This window comes from Cervus elaphus, chromosome 30 (assembly GCF_910594005.1).
Source record: "Cervus elaphus chromosome 30, mCerEla1.1, whole genome shotgun sequence".
Classification (NCBI taxonomy): domain Eukaryota; kingdom Metazoa; phylum Chordata; class Mammalia; order Artiodactyla; family Cervidae; genus Cervus; species Cervus elaphus.
In genome coordinates, this window is record NC_057844.1 from 25,626,084 (window position 1) to 25,644,046 (window position 17,963).

General features: G+C 39.0%; 1 protein-coding gene across 4 annotated transcripts in view; it reads left to right on the forward strand.

Moving 5' to 3' along the window:
- The first annotated feature begins 2,010 nt into the window (after nucleotides 1-2,010).
- The window catches only part of SPART (spartin), a 32,288-nt gene continuing 16,335 nt past the window's right edge, over nucleotides 2,011-17,963 (forward strand). The window contains exons 1-5 of one of the 4 annotated variants that reach the window (XM_043891805.1): nucleotides 2,011-2,176; nucleotides 9,232-9,387; nucleotides 11,125-11,936; nucleotides 15,281-15,478; nucleotides 17,795-17,950. In XM_043891805.1, coding sequence (XP_043747740.1) covers nucleotides 9,288-9,387; nucleotides 11,125-11,936; nucleotides 15,281-15,478; nucleotides 17,795-17,950 — 1,266 coding nt within the window. In that variant the 5' untranslated portion in view covers nucleotides 2,011-2,176; nucleotides 9,232-9,287. Of the gene's footprint in view, nucleotides 2,177-2,232; nucleotides 2,539-9,231; nucleotides 9,388-11,124; nucleotides 11,937-15,280; nucleotides 15,479-17,794; nucleotides 17,951-17,963 lie in introns of those variants that run through there. The other 3 variants (XM_043891802.1, XM_043891803.1, XM_043891804.1) reach the window with 3 other exon arrangements.

A 17,963-nucleotide genomic window follows, 5' to 3' on the forward strand; every position in this document is an offset into this window, starting at 1 on the left:
CAACAAAAGATCCTGTCTGAGATCTACAGGATCTACAGCTAAGACCTGGTGCAGCTAAATAAATAAATAAACAAAAAGAAGAAAAGGAATGGTGTAACATTTTCCCCTATTAAAGAAATGCTTGTTAATATACTTTTAAAAATTGATGATGATATAAAACTATCTGGTATTTAGGCTCTACTGCCTACAATTAAAAGTTATGTACCTCAAAAAAAAAAAAAGTTATGTACCTCTTATTTTAGAATGTCAACTTACTAGAAAACAATTTGTATCCTTTACAACTCTTAAGTGAGATGAAAATTTTTGGTGCTCAATCAAAAATGAGGGAGAAGGTACATAGTCACAGTTTTTCAGAATTCTTTCTAAGGTGTATGAGAAAAATCATTTAAAACCACTGTATTAATGTATACCACCCCCTCCCCCAGTAGGTTTTTCTCTTTGGGATGGATGGCTGTTATCTTTCTCAGATTTCAGAGAACTATTAATATACCAAATGGAACTACCAAATTTTAAACTTAAAAGCCTCCCCCAATAGTCATCCAGTATTTCCCATCATTAATTTTGACTGAAAGAAAGTGAAAGTCGCTCAGTGGTGTCCAATTTTTTGGGATCCCATGGACTCTGTAGTCCATGGAATTCTCCAGGCCAGAATACTGGAGTGGGTAGCCTTTCCCTTCTCCAGGGGATCTTCCCAACCCAGGGATTGAACCCCGGTCTTCCTCATTGGCAGGCGATTCTTTACCGGCTGAGCCACAAGGGAAGCCCAATTTTGACTGAACGGAATAACAATTCATCTGGAATTAAGTCACTGCCATTCTCAAACAAGTCACTTAGCTAGTCTTAAGAGCTCAGGGCACTTTATACATATGTATATAGTTTTTTTAAGGCAAGTCTATTCAAGACTGTAAAATCTGCCATTTGCAGACTGAAGAAAAACATACAATCTAAGTTTCAAGAGTAAGCTTTATACCAGGCTCTTACTAAAGACTACTGCCCTGGAGACAGCGTCTTAGGTAATTTTGAAGAACTGCTCTGAAGAATCAGGGAGAAACCAGAATATGTAGTTTTGTGGAGTGTTTTCCCCTTAAGGGGAAAAAAAGTGGAACTTCAAAAGATTACTGCTAATCACAAAGAACAGATCATCTAAAGTTCATGCTCTTAGTCCCTTTCTCTATATCAGAAGATGCAAGAGTCTGGGTTGATTAATCTTTAGATAGGCATCTTCACTATCTAGGACCAAAGCACAGACCTGCTGCTGTGTTTTTCCTCCATCCTAAACTCGCCTCAGGGCTCATATGCGGGGGCAGGGGTGGCTGTACTGGCTTGATCCTTGCAGAACTGGAAAATCAGGCAACATTCCCTGTCCACGCACCGAAACTATCTTATTAACTTTAAAGAACTTTTAAAGAAGCATATGTTTACTTTGATTTTTCCTTTTTGACGTTCCATAGTCATAAATGGAATCAGCACATTTGCTATTTAACCTTAGGCGTCAAGAACTTTTTTTTTTTTTAAAACCGTGCTGTCGCTACAAACTTCTAGCGCACACAGCTTCCCCTAACCATCAACCTCATCGCCCACCGCTCTGGACCACTCCCTTCCGCGGCCTCTGGTCCGCAAGAGAGTAAGAGACTGCGCAAGCGCCGGACCGTCAACGTGGCCGGGAGACCCCAGTTAGGGAGTCCGCGCTGAGTCGCTGGCTCAAGTGGTTCTGCCCAGGCCTTCGGCCCTTTATCTTTTTCTCCCCCTAGAGTTTTACGGTGACTCAGACTTTCCAAGTGGACTAACGTCACCCCAGAAGCCATTCAGAAGGTCTGAGCGGACAAAACTGAGGCTGGGAAGGTGGGGGACGAGTCCGCCAGGCGGCGGGCCAGGCCCGCGTGGGCGTCACGTGAGGGCCGAGCTGCGGGGGCCGCGCGCTCGGGTCACGCGGGAGCCGCGCTGGCGGGCGGGGCGGCGCGGCCGCGTGACGTGGTGCGCTCCGCAGCGCGCGCCTCCTCAGGCTTTGTCAGCCCCGGCGGGCGCGCGCGCGGGTGCGGGGCTCTGGGACCCGCGGGCCGGTCTGCGCGGAGCGCTGGGGGCGGGTGGCGGCGGCGGCGACAACGACGACGGCACCGCGTCTGAGGGAGCGGACTCTGCGCAGCGGCCGAAGGGCCCGGCGGTCTGGCAGGCATAGGTGGGGAGGCGGCCGGAGGGAGGGAAGGAGTCGCCCCTGCGCGGACCCCCCCACCCCCCACCCAGGCGGACGGGTGGAGTCAGCGACCCGGGCCCGCGGCAGGCTGGCCGGGCGGGAAAGGCCGAGAAGGCCTTGGGCCCCCATCCAGTTCTCAGAGATGGAACTTTCGTGGAAGGGAGCGGTTTCGGGAGGGATTCGTTTGAGAACTTGTTCTTAGTTAACCCTCATCTCGTGTATCTACGGAACCTTGGAACTCGCTACGTCCCCTCCCTATTTACCGTTGGGTTGGAGGGCGCCGCCTGGCCCCCTCCCTGGCGGTCCTCCCGGAGCATCTGTGGACCATTCTGGCCGCCCCACCCCAGGTGTTTACCGATTATTCACCCTCTCCCGGCGCATACAGCTTAGTGAAAGTTCCGTAACCTTTCAGAAAGTCAGCCACATGGGGGTGGGTAGCTCGCGATTTTACTCCATCGAAAACAGTTGTTCGTGTTTTGGGGGGTCGCGGGGCACTGAACGCTGCAGAAGATCTCTCCGACTTAGTTTCTCTGCCTGGAAAGTTGCTCTTGGAATGCGCAGTTTCGTGACACGGCATTATTGCGTTACTGTAGGGTTGGCCCAGTTCTCCGCTCTCTTAATTGTAAATGAATTGCTTTACTCTGTCACCTGAGGATGCTCGAGATTTGCTTTATTGTATTGTAGTTTAATGAGCTTGTCTTCATTGTTGTTGCCTGTGAAATGCGTGGCCTTAAATGTTTAGGAATTCAACAATTTTATTTGAAATTTCCGAAAGCAAAAGTAGTATGAGAAGGCCCCTGCCGTTATAAGTGCAGGTACTTTTTGGTTCACTCTCTTTTAAGTTGTTGACTTTGTGTGAAACGTATTTGGAATAAGAAGCTCTTTTCTCCTGTGCTCTCTGTTACCTGTGAGGCTTTATGAAATGTCACTATATATAGTTACTGTAGCAAGCCAAAATAGGGCGGGTTGCTACAGAAGGCAGTTACAGATAGATATTTGGGGAAAGTTCCTGCTCCTTTTGTTTGGTTGGTTGGTTTTATTTTGTAAAGGGCGAGATGGGTGGGCATCAGAACAGCTTCTGCTGCTGCTCCTTCTAGGGAGATAAATGGTTATATTATTAAAGACTTGTTGTGATATTGATTGTTAGCATGATTGTTACTACTTTTAGTGTTTATGAGATGGAACTAATAAAGACGAAGTGTTTGGTTCAGAATTGAACCTCTTTGCTCCTAGTATTTTTTTAAAGCGTGCGTGCACGCACACACACACACACACACACACACACACACACACACACACACTGTTATATGAAATAAATGCATTTTATTTTTATTAGAACGTTTAAAAAATAATTTAAATGCGCCATTGGTATCTGGAGCCAGGTTTTGATTTGTGATTGAAGGTGAATGTGGTGGTGTAGGTATTGTTTTATTTGATAATTCAGATTGACGTTTCAAGGACTTTTTTTCTGTTCTCAACTTTAAAAATTAAAGCGAGAAGTCATGTAATAATAGTGTTTATCTTTTCAAGGCATTTGATAAGCACTTGACTATGGTTTGGGGTAGGATAGACTTCTTTGTTTTTAAGGCACCATCGTATAGCCCTTTTTTCTGTGAAATGCATCTTCTCAGAGACTACTGAGAAAAAGCAAATCCTGTAACAACCACAAAATGAAAATGTAATATTTTAGTAGGAAGTTTCTTTCTGTGATGCGATTACAAACTACATTTCATCTGCTAGACCTCCAGGCTGTTCTCTCTGCTATATATATATATATATATATATATATATACATACAATTTCCCTCTTCAAAGTGAAGAAGACAGCAAGGAAGGCTCTTCAGCAGCAGCTGACCCAGGAACCCCCACCCCACACACAACATGGATGTGTGCACACACACACCTGCCTTCACTGTGAATAGCTCCCCCAGCCTTTCCTCCAGTGACACATTATTTAGGAAATTTTTCAGCTCACGATGTGAAATAAGTTTTTAAATAAAGACGTTTGCAAGGTAATACTCCTTCTACCTAGGGTTCCTTTCTCATGCATTCTGTCTTCAAATGCTGTCTACCCTTTAAGACTTAAACCTGAAGTCTTTCTAAGTAACTGAAACAGTTCAGTTACCCTTCACACCTCCTCACTCTGCTCACTTGTTCATATAGCAGGAGGTTTTCCTTTGGAGTCAGACATGTCGTTTTCTTGACAAATACCTATTGAACCTGACTCTTTGAATCTGTCTCTTCCATTCACCAGCTCACTGACTAGTCCTTGAGCAAGCTGCTGAGTACTTGTTAAACATTTTCTAAATCAGAACAACCCTCCAAGGATATGAGGAGTAAATGGAGCATATAACAGTGCCAAGCATATCCAGAGAGCTTAATAAAAGGTAGTAAATTATGGTGCTTCTAAGTGTCACAGACCATGGGTGTCTCATGTTTGCAATATAATATAGTGAGTGGATTTAGAACTGTGTTTTTAATTTACTTGTGAACCCCCAAAATAATTTGTGTAAAACAACTCCCCTTGCATAGGTCTAAGATGATTTATAATGTTTTGCATTATACTCTCAGGTGGTTGGAAGGGATGCAGTATCCCATATAGTATAGATACTGACATTTTAATATAAAATTGGTTCATCACTCTTAACTGTATCTCATGGGGTATAATATTGCACTTTTATATCCATTACCGTCAGTTTTTAAAATATATGCTATTTTACACTGTTCCTTTTTCTTGAAATTGTACTCTGATTTTATCCACTTCTACTTTTACCAACTCCTGAGTATTATCTTAATGTAATTTATTTATACTCAAAAGCTTTTTATTCTCTGTCATACATGTCTTCAATAAAAATACTTGTGTAAGTTGAAACTAAGTTTTAAATTTTTTCTTAGACTATTGCTCTAGGAGTTACTTTTCTTCTGGATTTAATTATTACAAGTAGTAATAGTTACTCAGAACAGCATAATACCTGTGGATTTTGATAAAGGCTAATTCAATATAAAAATGGAATTTTAGTGGAAATTTATATTTTAAGGATATGGATAGTTGGAGTCATGCATAAAATTGAAATTGACACCTGTGACTTTTGGGCTGTTTCATTCTACCATGAATTCTGCCTTTCCATGCTGGGAAATACACCATACTAAAAATAGGAATGGGAGTGTGGTATATTTGGTAAAGTTTTGCAAATTGGGAAGACTATGAAAGGAGCTTGAAAGAGGAAAAGCAATAGCATGATAGCTAAACTGCAGGCATGTTGCCTATAGGTCTGTTTTAGTGAGGAGGGCTCTAAAGCCTTTTTCTTTTTTTTTTTTGTTGGTTTTTTTTTTCCTTTTCTTTTCTTTTCTTTTTTTTTTTTCCCATTGAAAGCCTTTTTCTTAAAATTATATATGTTGTTGTTACATGTTCCTCGACAAATCTTCATGTTCCCGTGGGTACACATTCCCTCATTTAAAGACCATTTGAGCTGTGGTTGTCAACAGGGGATGATTTTGCAGCCAGGGTACGTTTGGCAATGCCTGGAGATTTTTTTTTAAAATAATTTTATTTACTTATTTTTTAAATATTTGGCTGTGAAGGGTCCTAGTTGCTACGTGGGCTTTTCTCTAGTTCCTGTTGTGACTTCTCTTGTTGCAGAACATGGGCTCAAGGGCACTTGGGCTTCAGTAGTTGCAGTTCCCAGGCTCTAAAGCATAGGCTCAGTTGCTTCGCCTCATGTGGGATCTTCCCAGATCAGGGATCGAACCTGTATCTCTTGCATAGGCAGGCAGATTCTTTACCACTGAGCCACCAGGGAAGCCCTGAAGACATTTTTGATCGTCACGTGGTTGGTAGAGGGGGGCGCTGCTTCTGGCACCTAGTAGATAGACATCAGAGTGGGGATAAACATCCTCCAGTGATCAGGACGGCCTCCCATAACAAAGAATTTTCCAGCCCAAAATGTGAATCAAACTGAGATTGAGAAACCCTGATTTAGAGGATTAGTTTTGGAATCAGACTATCTAATTCTGTAATCTAAGGTGATGGGTTAGTAAACTCTTTTTGTAAAGTTCCAGAAAGTAGATAGTAAGATGTTTTAGGCTTGTGGGCCACATCATCTCTGTTGCATATCCTTGTTTTTATATGCTTTTAAAAATATGAAAGTAATTCTTAGCTCCAAGGTCTTTCAGAAACATGTGATCTAAAGCAGCTATGGCCTTCAAACCTCATTTTTCTTCCTTCTGCAAAGTACTAGTAACAGTAACAATGTCTCAAGAGTTGTTTGTAAGGACTGAATGAAATGCACATGTAGCTTGGTCTCCAGCACACATTAAAAGCTCTGTAAATGGTGTCCTTGGTAGTCATGATGTCCTGTGAAAGTGAAGTCGCTCAGTCCTGTCTGACTCTCTGCGACCCCATGGACTATATAGTCCATGGAATTCTCCAGGCCAGAATAGTGGAGTGGGTAGTCTTTCCCTTCTCCAGGGGATCTCCCCAACCCAGGAATTGAACCCAGGTCTCCCGCATTGCAGGCGGATTCTTTACCAGCTGAGCCACAAGGGATGTCCAAGAATAGTGGAATAGTAGCCTATCCCTTCTCCAAGGGATCTTCCCTACCCAGGAATCAAACCGGGGTCTCCTGCATTGTAGGTGGGTTTTTTACCAGTTGAGCTATCAGGGAAGAACACATGATATCCTACAACACAGAGCAAAAAATGCCAAGTCACGGTGTTGTTCAAGACCCTGTTCAAGGCATTTGAGCAGACTTAAGAGTGCTGGTTAAATTCCTGGGTCAGCTCGCCATAGCCTGTGTAACCTCTGCTGTCTTGCTTTCTGAACTCTGAGTCTGCTTGTATCCTAAGGAGGGTGGAATGCAGAATTCCTATCCCATGGTGTCTGAGGAAAGAAAGCATTCTACTGGCATTCTGTTCTAAAGACAGGATTCCAGGGTGGGATTATCAGTTTTCGTAGGGGATTCAAGGTGGGACAAGTAAGATCTCTGATGATGGTCGATTGTATGTGATGTTTTCTAAATTGAGGACAAATATATATAAATGTACACACACACACACACACACACACTCAACTACTGTGAAGTCCCTGTATGTGACTGACCAGTGGTTTATTTTTCAGGTTAGAAAGTATGGTTAGGCTAGTTTGGTGATGCCTTTATAGTGCAGATGGTTGCTAAAAGAGCCTTAAGTCCTTTAAATTATCCTATCATTATAATTTTTACTGAGATTGCAGGAAAATAAAACCACAGTGTCTGTAGTAGGCACTTGTGGGTATTGAGGGCTTGAGATGAAGGTAGTGGAAATTAAGGTATGCCTCAAGTGTAAAATACACACTAGGTTTTGAAGACTTAATGCCAAAAATAAGGAAAACTATCTCATTAATAATTTTTATATTGGGCACATGGTGAAATAATATTTTGGATGTTTTTGGATAAATAAAATGCTATCACTGAAATTTTTTACTTTTTAAATGTGGCTATTAGAAAATTTTAAATTACATATGTAGTTAACATTTATAATTCTGTTGGACAGTGCTGCTCTAAAGCTTTAGTTTACTTTTTTAAAATTAGTAATTGTTTTTATCCTGCACATATAAAGAATTAAATATTTTTATAAGGCTTGCAGTGAAAATCAGAGATCCCACCACCCTAGTCTAATCCCTTACTCCCAAAGCTTGTATCCATTTTCTTACCACACCTGGTCTTTCTGTCTGAATCTGTAATAAACAGGATGCTTATATTGTTACTTTATTTTTCAGTGTTAGGCATTGTCCATTAACTTCCTAGTAGGGAAGATGGAAGTTTAGGTCTCCCATGCTATGTACCACAGGCACATAAACTTTCTATCCATTCATCTTCCCATCTTCTCATGATGGTTGTATTATAATTTGGCTTGTATCAGGATTCATTATTTATATTATTATGATATTAATCAAAATTGAAACATGAAGTACATTGATTACTTTTCTTTCTAGCTCAGCATCTTGTTTTCCTTGGAGTTAAAAATTGTCTTGATTTTTATTTCCTTAGTTTACCGTGTACTTATCGCTGATTAAACCCTGAGTCCTCTCACAGTTAATATGGATCTCTTCTGAAAACTTAAGAACACATTAGGTATTTTCTTCTATGCTCTTTTGAATTAAAGCACCCAGTCTTCTTTCAGGGCTGGAGAGAAATAGTGTTCTTGGTCTTGTTTAGGAGAGATCTGAGGGTCTACTTTGTAAATTAGCTTTGTTGTTGTTTTTTTTTTTTCCCATTTATTTTTATTAGTTGGAGGCTAATTACTTTACAATGTAGTTTTTTTTTTTTTTTTGCCATACATTGACATAAATCAGCCATGGATTTACATGTGTTCCCCATCCCGATCCCCCCTCCCACCTCCCTCTCCATCCCATCCCTCTGGGTCTTCCCAGTGCACCAGCCCTGAGCACTTGTCTCATGCATCCAACCTGGGCTGGTGATCTGCTTCACCCTTGATATAGTATACTTGTTTCAATGCTGTTCTCTCTGAACATCCCACCCTCGCCTTCTCCCACAGAGTCTGAAAGTCTGTTCTGTACATCTGTGTCTCTTTCTCTGTTTTGCATATAGGGTTATCGTTACCATCTTTTTAAATTCCATATATATGCGTTAGTATACTGTATTGGTCTTTACCTTTCTGGCTTACTTCACTCTGTATAATGGGCTCCAATTTCATCCATCTCATTAGAACTGATTCAAATGAATTCTTTTTAATGGCTGAGTAATATTCTATAGTGTATATGTACCACAGCTTCCTTATCCATTTGTCTGCTGATGGGCATCTAGAGGTTGCTTCCATGTCCTGGCTATTATAAACAGTGCTGCGATGAACATTGGGGTGCACGTGTCTCTTTCAGATCTGGTTTCCTCGGTGTGTATGCCCAGGAGTGGGATTGCTGGGTCATATGGCAGTTCTATTTCCAGTTTTTTAAGGAATCTCCACACTGTTCTCCATAGTGGCTGTATTAGTTTGCAAATTAGCTTTGAATCCATCCCACATTCAGTCCTCTACTCTCTCTTCCAGAGGAGGACTGAATCTCATCAGTTCCTGTGCCTTTTGGAGGTTCTACCAGGAAATATATGTGGGGCTGCTTCCATGGTTTCCTGATTGACAGTGTAGGCTTCAGCTTTCTCAGATCTGTTTTGAGTTACCGTGTCTGCCGCCCCTTTGAAAAACGAGGTACTGTTGACTCCCTTCATCCTCCCTCTTTGTGAGTTATGGCTTTGTTATTTATTTTATTAAGTGGATATATAATTATGGATTTATGGATATATAATTAATGGATATATTAATGGGTATAACAAGGTGCAATATAGTGCATTAATCCTAAATTTACAGATTTTTAATATATGCATACACTATATAGTCACCACTCAGATCTAGATAGAGAGCATTTCCATATGCTATAAGGTCCCCTTGTGACCCTTTCAAGTCTGTACCAGCACCTGTAGTCACTATTTTTGTTTCTCTCATCAAAGACTAGTTTTGCTTGTTCCTCAAAATCATACAATATAGTAGTCTCAGTATGAAATCTTTTGTATGTAGCTTCTTTTGTGCAAAGACTTGGTAAGTCATCCCCATTGCAGGCATCAATTAAAAAAAAAAAATCCGGTGTATTACTGCGTAATATGAACAAGCCACTGTTTATCCCTTCTCCTGCGAGCGGGCATTTGGGTTGTTTCGAGATTTTGGCTTTTGTGAATAAAGCTGCTATGAATATTATTGTACATATTTTTGGTGTGTATATTCATTCATTTCTCTCAGTTCTATACCTTTAAGTGGAATTGCTGGATCATAGAGTGAGTGAACGTACCTTAGATAGAAATGCCAGACTTCCATAGTGGCTGTACCATTTTTCACTTACACCAGCAAAGTATATGAGAGTTCCAGTTCCCATCTTCTCTAACATTTGCCAGTATTCAATTTTAGCCACCTGATAAGTATATATAATTGACCTTGAACAATGGGATTAGAGGTGCCAGTCACCACATAGTTAAAAATCTCTGTATTACTGTCTCTGCCTCAGACATAAAGGAATTGATAAATAACAAGGGTAGAAAACTGAAACACTTTGGATTGAATCAGGACACAGACCCTCTTTCTTTTGATTCCACATGCTGTGATCTCTAATCAAACACAAACTTTTCCCCACACTTAATTAAAGAGCCATAAAATGAAAACAGTACTGTGTTTATTGAAAATAATCCATGTCTAGGTGGACCCATACTGTTCAAGGGTCAGTTGTAGTCATATTTTGGGTTTTAGTTTCATTTCCATGAAGGAGTCATGTGTTGAATGCCTTTTCACATGACCATTTGTGAAGTATCTGTTCATGCCTCTTTCTCATTGAAAGAAATGGTTATGCCTTTTAAATTATTTTGTGAGTCACTTTAATGGAGTTTGGAGAGGGAAGGGGGATAACTGCATGTGAGAAACCTGCCACCTTTAAATAAAAGTAAGGTAACTTTAAAGCTTCATTCAGATACATTTTTTCCTCCTCATTTCTGTCCTCTCCAATATGTGATTCAACTTCATTTTTAATTAGCTACTGTAATCCAGAAGTATAATGAATTTTAGAATGAGATTCTTTTGTTCCAACCTAAAAGATATAGGAAACTTTTCTTTCTTACAAGAAACTGGAACAAGAAAATTATTCAGTATCTATATTCTGGCTTATTCTCTTATGTTTTTAATTAAAAAGATACTTAGGAGCAAGAGCAATATTTATCCATTCAACAAATACATACTTGAGTATTTCCTGTATGTCATATCTAAATAGGCTTGGGAAATACATCAGTGAACAAAGACAAGCAAGGCTCCAGTCCTCTGAAGTATATTCAGGTGGGAGGAATTGATAATAAATAAATAAACAAATATCTAAATAAGGTAATTAAAAATATATTTCCTGCTTTGCAGAAATGGAACAAGAACCCCAAGATGGAGAACCTATTGAAATTAAGATCATCAAGGAAGCATACAAGAAAGCCTTTGTATTTGTTAATAAAGGACTGAATACAGATGAATTAGGTCAAAAGGAAGAAGCAAAGAACTACTATAAGCAAGGAATAGGACACCTGCTTAGAGGAATCAGCATTTCATCAACGGATCCTGAATACACAGGTCCTGAGTGGGAATCTGCTAGGCAGATGCAACAGAAAATGAAAGAAACGCTACAGAATGTACGTACCAGGTTGGAAATTCTGGAGAAGGGTCTTGCCACTTCTCTACGGAATGATCTTCAGGAGGTGCCCAAGTTGTATCCAGAATTTCCACCTAAAGACATGTCTGAAAAGTCACCAGAGCCTCAGTGCTTTAGTTCATTTCCTCAACACAGTGAAGTAAATGAAAGCACTTCAACTGCAAGTGCGGAGTCAAGTAGTACACCTGCTACTTTGTCCTTGCCGTGTCAGAGTCATCCGTCCGAAGCACCTCCTGCTTACACTCCTCAGGCTGCTGAGGGTCACTACACTGTATCCTATGGAACAGAATCTGGGGAGTTCTCGTCAGTTGGGGAGAACTTCTATAGGAATCACTCTCAGCCACCACCTCTTGAGACCTTAGGGCTGGATGCAGATGAGTTGATTTTGATACCAAACGGAGTACAGATTTTCTTTGTAAATCCCGCAGGGGAGGTTAGTGCACCTTCATATCCTGGGTACCTTCGAATCGTGAGGTTCTTGGATAATTCTCTTGATACCTTTCTAAATCGTCCTCCTGGATTTCTCCAGGTAAGCCAAAGAAAGAGGTAAACAAATTTGAAATATGTGTAGAATATACTACTTTTATTTGATAATATTTATGATGTGTCCAAGACAGTGAATGCAAAAAGGTTACTATAATTTCTAGTTCCTTTTTAAATTCATGAAATTTATGCGCCTTCAGCATCCATGTTTGCATTTGACAACATTTATTTTTCTTTAGATATAAAGTCTTGTTTTAGTATTAAATTTGTGATGACAGGACCTGAAGGAGATTGAAATATTCATTCTTTTAGTTTTTTATCTGAAGAAGAAACCTAATAACTTTAATTTCAAAAGGGATTTGTGTAATTCATATGTGAATGTGTAACCGTAAATTTCCACAGATGTTGTCAAGCCCTCACTGAGGGGCTAAACTGGGCTAGATGCACCCCGGTGTCTGGAATAGTGGTTCTCAACTAGTAGGAACCACCCCTGCAGTCTCCACACACCCTGGGATAGGTAGACAGTAGTGGGGACGTTTTTGGTTGTCACAGCTGGGACTGGGGTGTGTGCTGTTGGTACTGGTATATATAGTGGGTAGAGGCCAGGCATACTGCTAAACATTAAACAGGATGGCTCTTATCAGTTAAAAAAATAACTGAAAATGTCAGTCATGCCAAGGTTAAGAAACCATGGTCTGCAAGTAGAGACTGTGATGATAATCATCTGAGAAGCAATTCTAACTTTCCAAACATACACATTTACCAGGATACACTTGGTCCAAGAGCATAGACTGTTGCTAAATAAAGGTTGAGGTTAGGACACTGTTCTGGAATTTCCGAGGTATTCTGAAGATGATGGTCCAGTATCAATCTGTTTTAGTTTGGAGAGATCCGGGGAGATGGGTTTCTGGAAGTATAGATTCATATTCATTGAATATAACAAAAGGATCTGCATGGTAGGGAGATGACTGAGCAAGGCACGTGCTTTTAAAAGTCCAGGTGATGTGGTTTAGCTACAGTACTAGTTATCTACATTTGTTTTCTTTTTTGGTATATTATATTTTCAATTCTTATGCAGCCTTTACTTTGTGAAGTCCACTTGAAGGTTGTTTACAGATAGTTGGAGATTTACTAGGAGTGTATGAAGGAGATATCTGGGAGCGTTGTTGGAAGAAAGACTTCATTAATGGACAGGAAGAATAGTGTGAATCATAAGTTATTTTTTAAAAACAAGCCTTAGTTAAGGTTGAAAAGAGTAGGCTTACTGATTCTGAGGGGTCTGATAAAAGATAAAACATTTTCTGCTGACCTGGTAATAAAGTGGCATTGTAAGAGTGGAATTTAAAAAACCTTTGGGTCCTGGTCTATTGGAGGCGCAGGGAGTGAAAACTTGAAACATTCTATTGATTACATGAGCTCAACCATTAAAATGACTTATCCTTTAGTAAAAATTTGTTCTGTGCTTTTAATTCTGTTTTTCTAGTCTCTCCTATTTTGAGTCCTAAATAAAAAAGTAAAATTGTACCCAAAATTTGAGTCTTTTTAATGGACTCATGTATTCAGGTATTTATAACAGTGTCCTAAAAGAGAATTGCCCTGTGTTTACTTAATTTTTTGTTCTTAGCAATCACTATTGCTTTATTTAGGAAATTAGAAATTAATTTAAAGTTGGCAGACTAGAATTCTGTGGCTTCTAAAAACTATTTTTCTCTTGAATTTAGTTTTAATATACTTTTTAAACCTGTCAGATTTGTAGTCAGTTCATATGGAACTTGGATATGAAGCTGCTCTGTGAAAGTGAAACTGGGAAGTCAGCCTGTGGTGGGTGAGCTCACCAATTTATAATACTCTGTCCTAAGAAAGGTCTGTAAATTTTATTTGAGATTTGAGGAGACTCCATTTCAATCAAGGTGACCAGAATGTAGTTTATCTTAGAGAATCATGACACAGTAAAAGAAACCTTTCCCTAACTTGCGTCGTTTAAGTGTAACCATTACAACTTTTTTGGTTAAATCCACCACCTGTTGTTCATATTTTTTAAAATGTCTCATTTTTTAAACTTTATCCTAAGCAATAACAGCTGTGAAATTGAGGGAAAGATGTTATATCTTTCCCTAATACATATTGAAATATGTAGCTACTCAAATTTAAATAGTTTGTATATTTCTTGAAGTCATTTCACATACTACAGATGGTTGTATATCATACTTTGGAAAACACAGCCATCAATTTTATTGTAACTTGTCTGAAGTTTGATTTTTATTAAAGCTGGAGACTGGCTTTTGAAATGACTAAAACAAAGATAATCCACTAAAATAAGAATTTGAAAATGTTTGTTAACCACTTTTCTAGGAAAGAGTCATCCTTGTGTGCTTGATCTCTACATATTTGTATTCTGTTGGTCAGAGATATGATAGTACACCAGAATTTTCCATTGTTTATATGAAATCTTTCATCTCTTTGACTCATATACATCACACAATATTTGATAATAATCAATTGTTCTTCCAAGTTTCTTAATATTAGAGAATGTCTTGGTGAGGCACAAAATTTTATTCTGGTCACTCCAAGAATAATGGAAATTAACACATTAGGATATTCTGATTTAAACTTAATTTCTTCTGAATTTAGATCTTCAGGAGGTGAGTTTAAGTCTTAATGTGATAATCTGACCTTCCCATATGATGTTGCTGGGCTACTTTTGGTTTAACTTGACAATAGATAGTGAATCCATAAATGTAACTTAATGTTCTTGCTCTATCAGATCAGGTTGGACTTAGTAAAAAACAACAACAACAACAACAACAAAAAACCGTGCTTCTAATTAAAATAATTGTTAAGCTTCTCCGGTGGCAGATAGCATGTGTTTAAATCCTAGCTTCACTTTTTTTTGGTTGTTGGCTCTGAGCAACTTAATTAACCTCTCATTACCTCAGTTTTCTTGTGGTTAAAGTGACACTAGCCAATTTCACAGTATTATTTTGAGGATTAAATCAGTAAATACATGTGGAGTACTTGGAAACAGTTTGATTTTATTTAATTTCCATAAAGAGATGTTTAATAATAAAGAAAAGCTTAAATTACTTTGACCATTATTTATTTAAAGCTAGACTCATTATCGGTTAACAGGGGGCTATTTCAGGACACTGGTTTTAAGACTTTTAATTAGAGGAGCAGTAAGATTTTTAGTACAGTTCCTGTGTTGTGCAGGGGGAATCAGACTAGCAAATGACTGATTTTTATTGGGGGTTTGTTGATGCTGATGGTTCTACAGAGTCTTGTAAAATGCATTTCAAACCTTAGAGTGTGTATTTGCTAGTAAAACAATATCTAAAATCTCAGTGAAAACCTTGTTTTGTTAATTGATTTGTTTTCAATTAATCCTTTCAGGTTTGTGACTGGTTGTATCCTCTAGTTCCTGATAGGTCTCCAGTTCTTAAATGTACTGTAGGTGCCTACATGTTCCCTGATACGATGTTACAAGCATCAGGATGCTTTGTTGGGGTCGTTTTGTCATCTGAATTACCAGAAGATGACAGAGAACTCTTCGAGGATCTGTTAAGACAAATGTCTGACCTTCGGCTCCAGGTAACTTGTGTGATCACCTTCAGGATGAAAACCTACTTTAACATAATCACTCCTGCTTTCAAAGAAATTGTAATAAGCTCCAGTTTGATCAGTAGGAAATAGTATATAATTTGCTTGTGTGTTCACAAATATTTAATACACGTTGGGAATTGGCTATAAATAGTGATTATTGTGGTCTCTGAAATCAAATTATCTCGGTTTGAATTTGAACTCTTGCACTTAATAGCTGTCTAATTCAAGTTGTTGATCTTCCCTATACTTTAGTTTCTTTATCATAAAATGAAGATAATAACATCTTACTTTATTGGGCTATGATGAAGATTTAAAGTTAATGCCTTAAGACACTTACATCAGTGCTAGCAAGTAGTGTGGGTATTAGCTCTTGTTATGACCACTGTCTTACTTCTCAGTTGGAAAAGTGGACTAGTGGGACTCAGAGGTAAAGTGAAGGTAATTTCGGCATTGAAAGTGAATTTCGGCATTGAAAGTGAAGTCGCTCAGTCGTGTCCCAACTCTGCGACGCCATGGACTGTAGCCTACCAGGCTTCTCGGTCCATGGGATTTTCCAGGCAAGAGTACTAGAGTGGGTTACTATTTCCTTTTCCAGGGGATCTTCCTGACTCAGGGATCGAACCAGGGTCTCCCGTGTTGCCTGCAGACACTTTACTGTCTGAGCCACCAGGGAAATTAATTTCAGCATTAGCAGATGGATAGTGTTAGACGTTTTAGCGGTATGTCTTGAGGAATAGGTTTTGTCTGAGGAAATTGTCTTTGTTCTTATGATTAACAAAGGCAAAATGTGATTTAGAAAGTGGTTGGTCATCCTGTGAACTTGCCTCATTTAATCCATTTTCTCTGCCCAATACTGATCTGTTTTAGGAAGTTGAAATAGAGTATAATGGAGATATTTTCTTTAGGTGTTCTTGCCCATCTTAATGTAGGACAAGGGAGGAAACCATTTTTGATTGTGCCTATTGACAGTTATTAGAGGTTGAAGAAGATTGACAGCCTGGTAACATATATATATGTAGTATATATAGAAAACTTTTTATTTTCTCCTTCAATCAACAGATATTTAGAATTCATTATTTAACCTGGTTCTGTGTTAAATGATGGAATGGTAAGAAAGAACAGAGGGGGCTATAAAAAATACATATATAACAGCTCCTATTCTTGAGCATGTTAACAGTCTGTTAAATAACAGTATAGTGTAATCGATGATGGAAAAAAGTGAAAGGAGGCCAGGGAGGATTTCACAAAATAGTTTTGAGTTCAGTTATGAAAGATTTGTTCCTTTTATCTCAGAAAGTAGAATACACCTTCAGTCCATACCTATATTAAACATTTAAGGGCAAAGGTGATGGGAGCAGATCACCAGGTAAGAGATAGGCCAGAGAGTCATCTCAGTGTTAGACTGTAAGAACTGTATATGAGAATGACCTGATGATCAGTATGAACTAAAATGCCAGTTATTTAAGCTATGCCAGCAAAACCTATGACCCCCATATGGAAGTGTGTGTAGCCTCAATATGCTCAGAGAGTTTACACAGACAGCAATGTAGTCAAATGGGTATGGGTTCAAATCTAAGCTTTGCTGTTTACTAGCTGAAGAGAGTGCCGTTCTTAAGTAATCCAGACTTTTTATGGAGCTGTTACTCTCTTCACCTCTACATTCATTTGACCTGTATTACCAAGCTCTAGGCAAGAAATTAAACTGACCTTTAGTTTAGTTGTTTATTTTCTCTGTTCAGTTTTATTTTTCAGTTGCATGTTATTTTTAGTTTTCTATATTATCCTAGAACTCCAACAGTAAAAAAAAGCTTAGCTACTCACTGTGCTTTTGACTTGTCTTTACTCTTAAGCATTCATTCAGCAAAGTGTATGTAAGCAGATTACTTTCAGTGTTGAGGGCAGAAGTGAAAAAAACAAAAGCAGCCTTCCAACAATGCAGAGTAATTAAACTGGATATGAGGTTTATTAACTTCCTTTAAACTCATTTAGTCCTGTATGTGTTTCCTAAAACTTACTTATTATTTAACTAAATTCAAATGTATCTGCATCTGATTTTATGATCACTTATACCAGCAACTGCTGTAAGTTTATCTCGCATACCTTTTTGTCTTTTGAAATTTACTTTAGGCCCTATCATATGAACCAGAGAACTCAAAAAGGCTTGAGATTTGGTGATGCGATAAAAATAGACTAGCAAAAGTAGTTGTAAAACACTGTCATTTGAATAAGTATATTACTGCAGCATGATGTACCATAGCTTAGAAGAAATGCAAATTTGAACTAAACTGAGTACTTTATCCCTAGACCAACTGGGACCGGGCAGAAGGAGAAAATGAATTCCAGATCCCTGGGAGATCAGGATCTGCCTCTGACCAGTTGAAGGAAGCCAGTGGCACTGATGTGAGACAGCTGGACCCAGGCAGTAAGGATGTGCGTCATAAGGGAAAACGGGGGAAAAAGGTAAGTAAAGTGA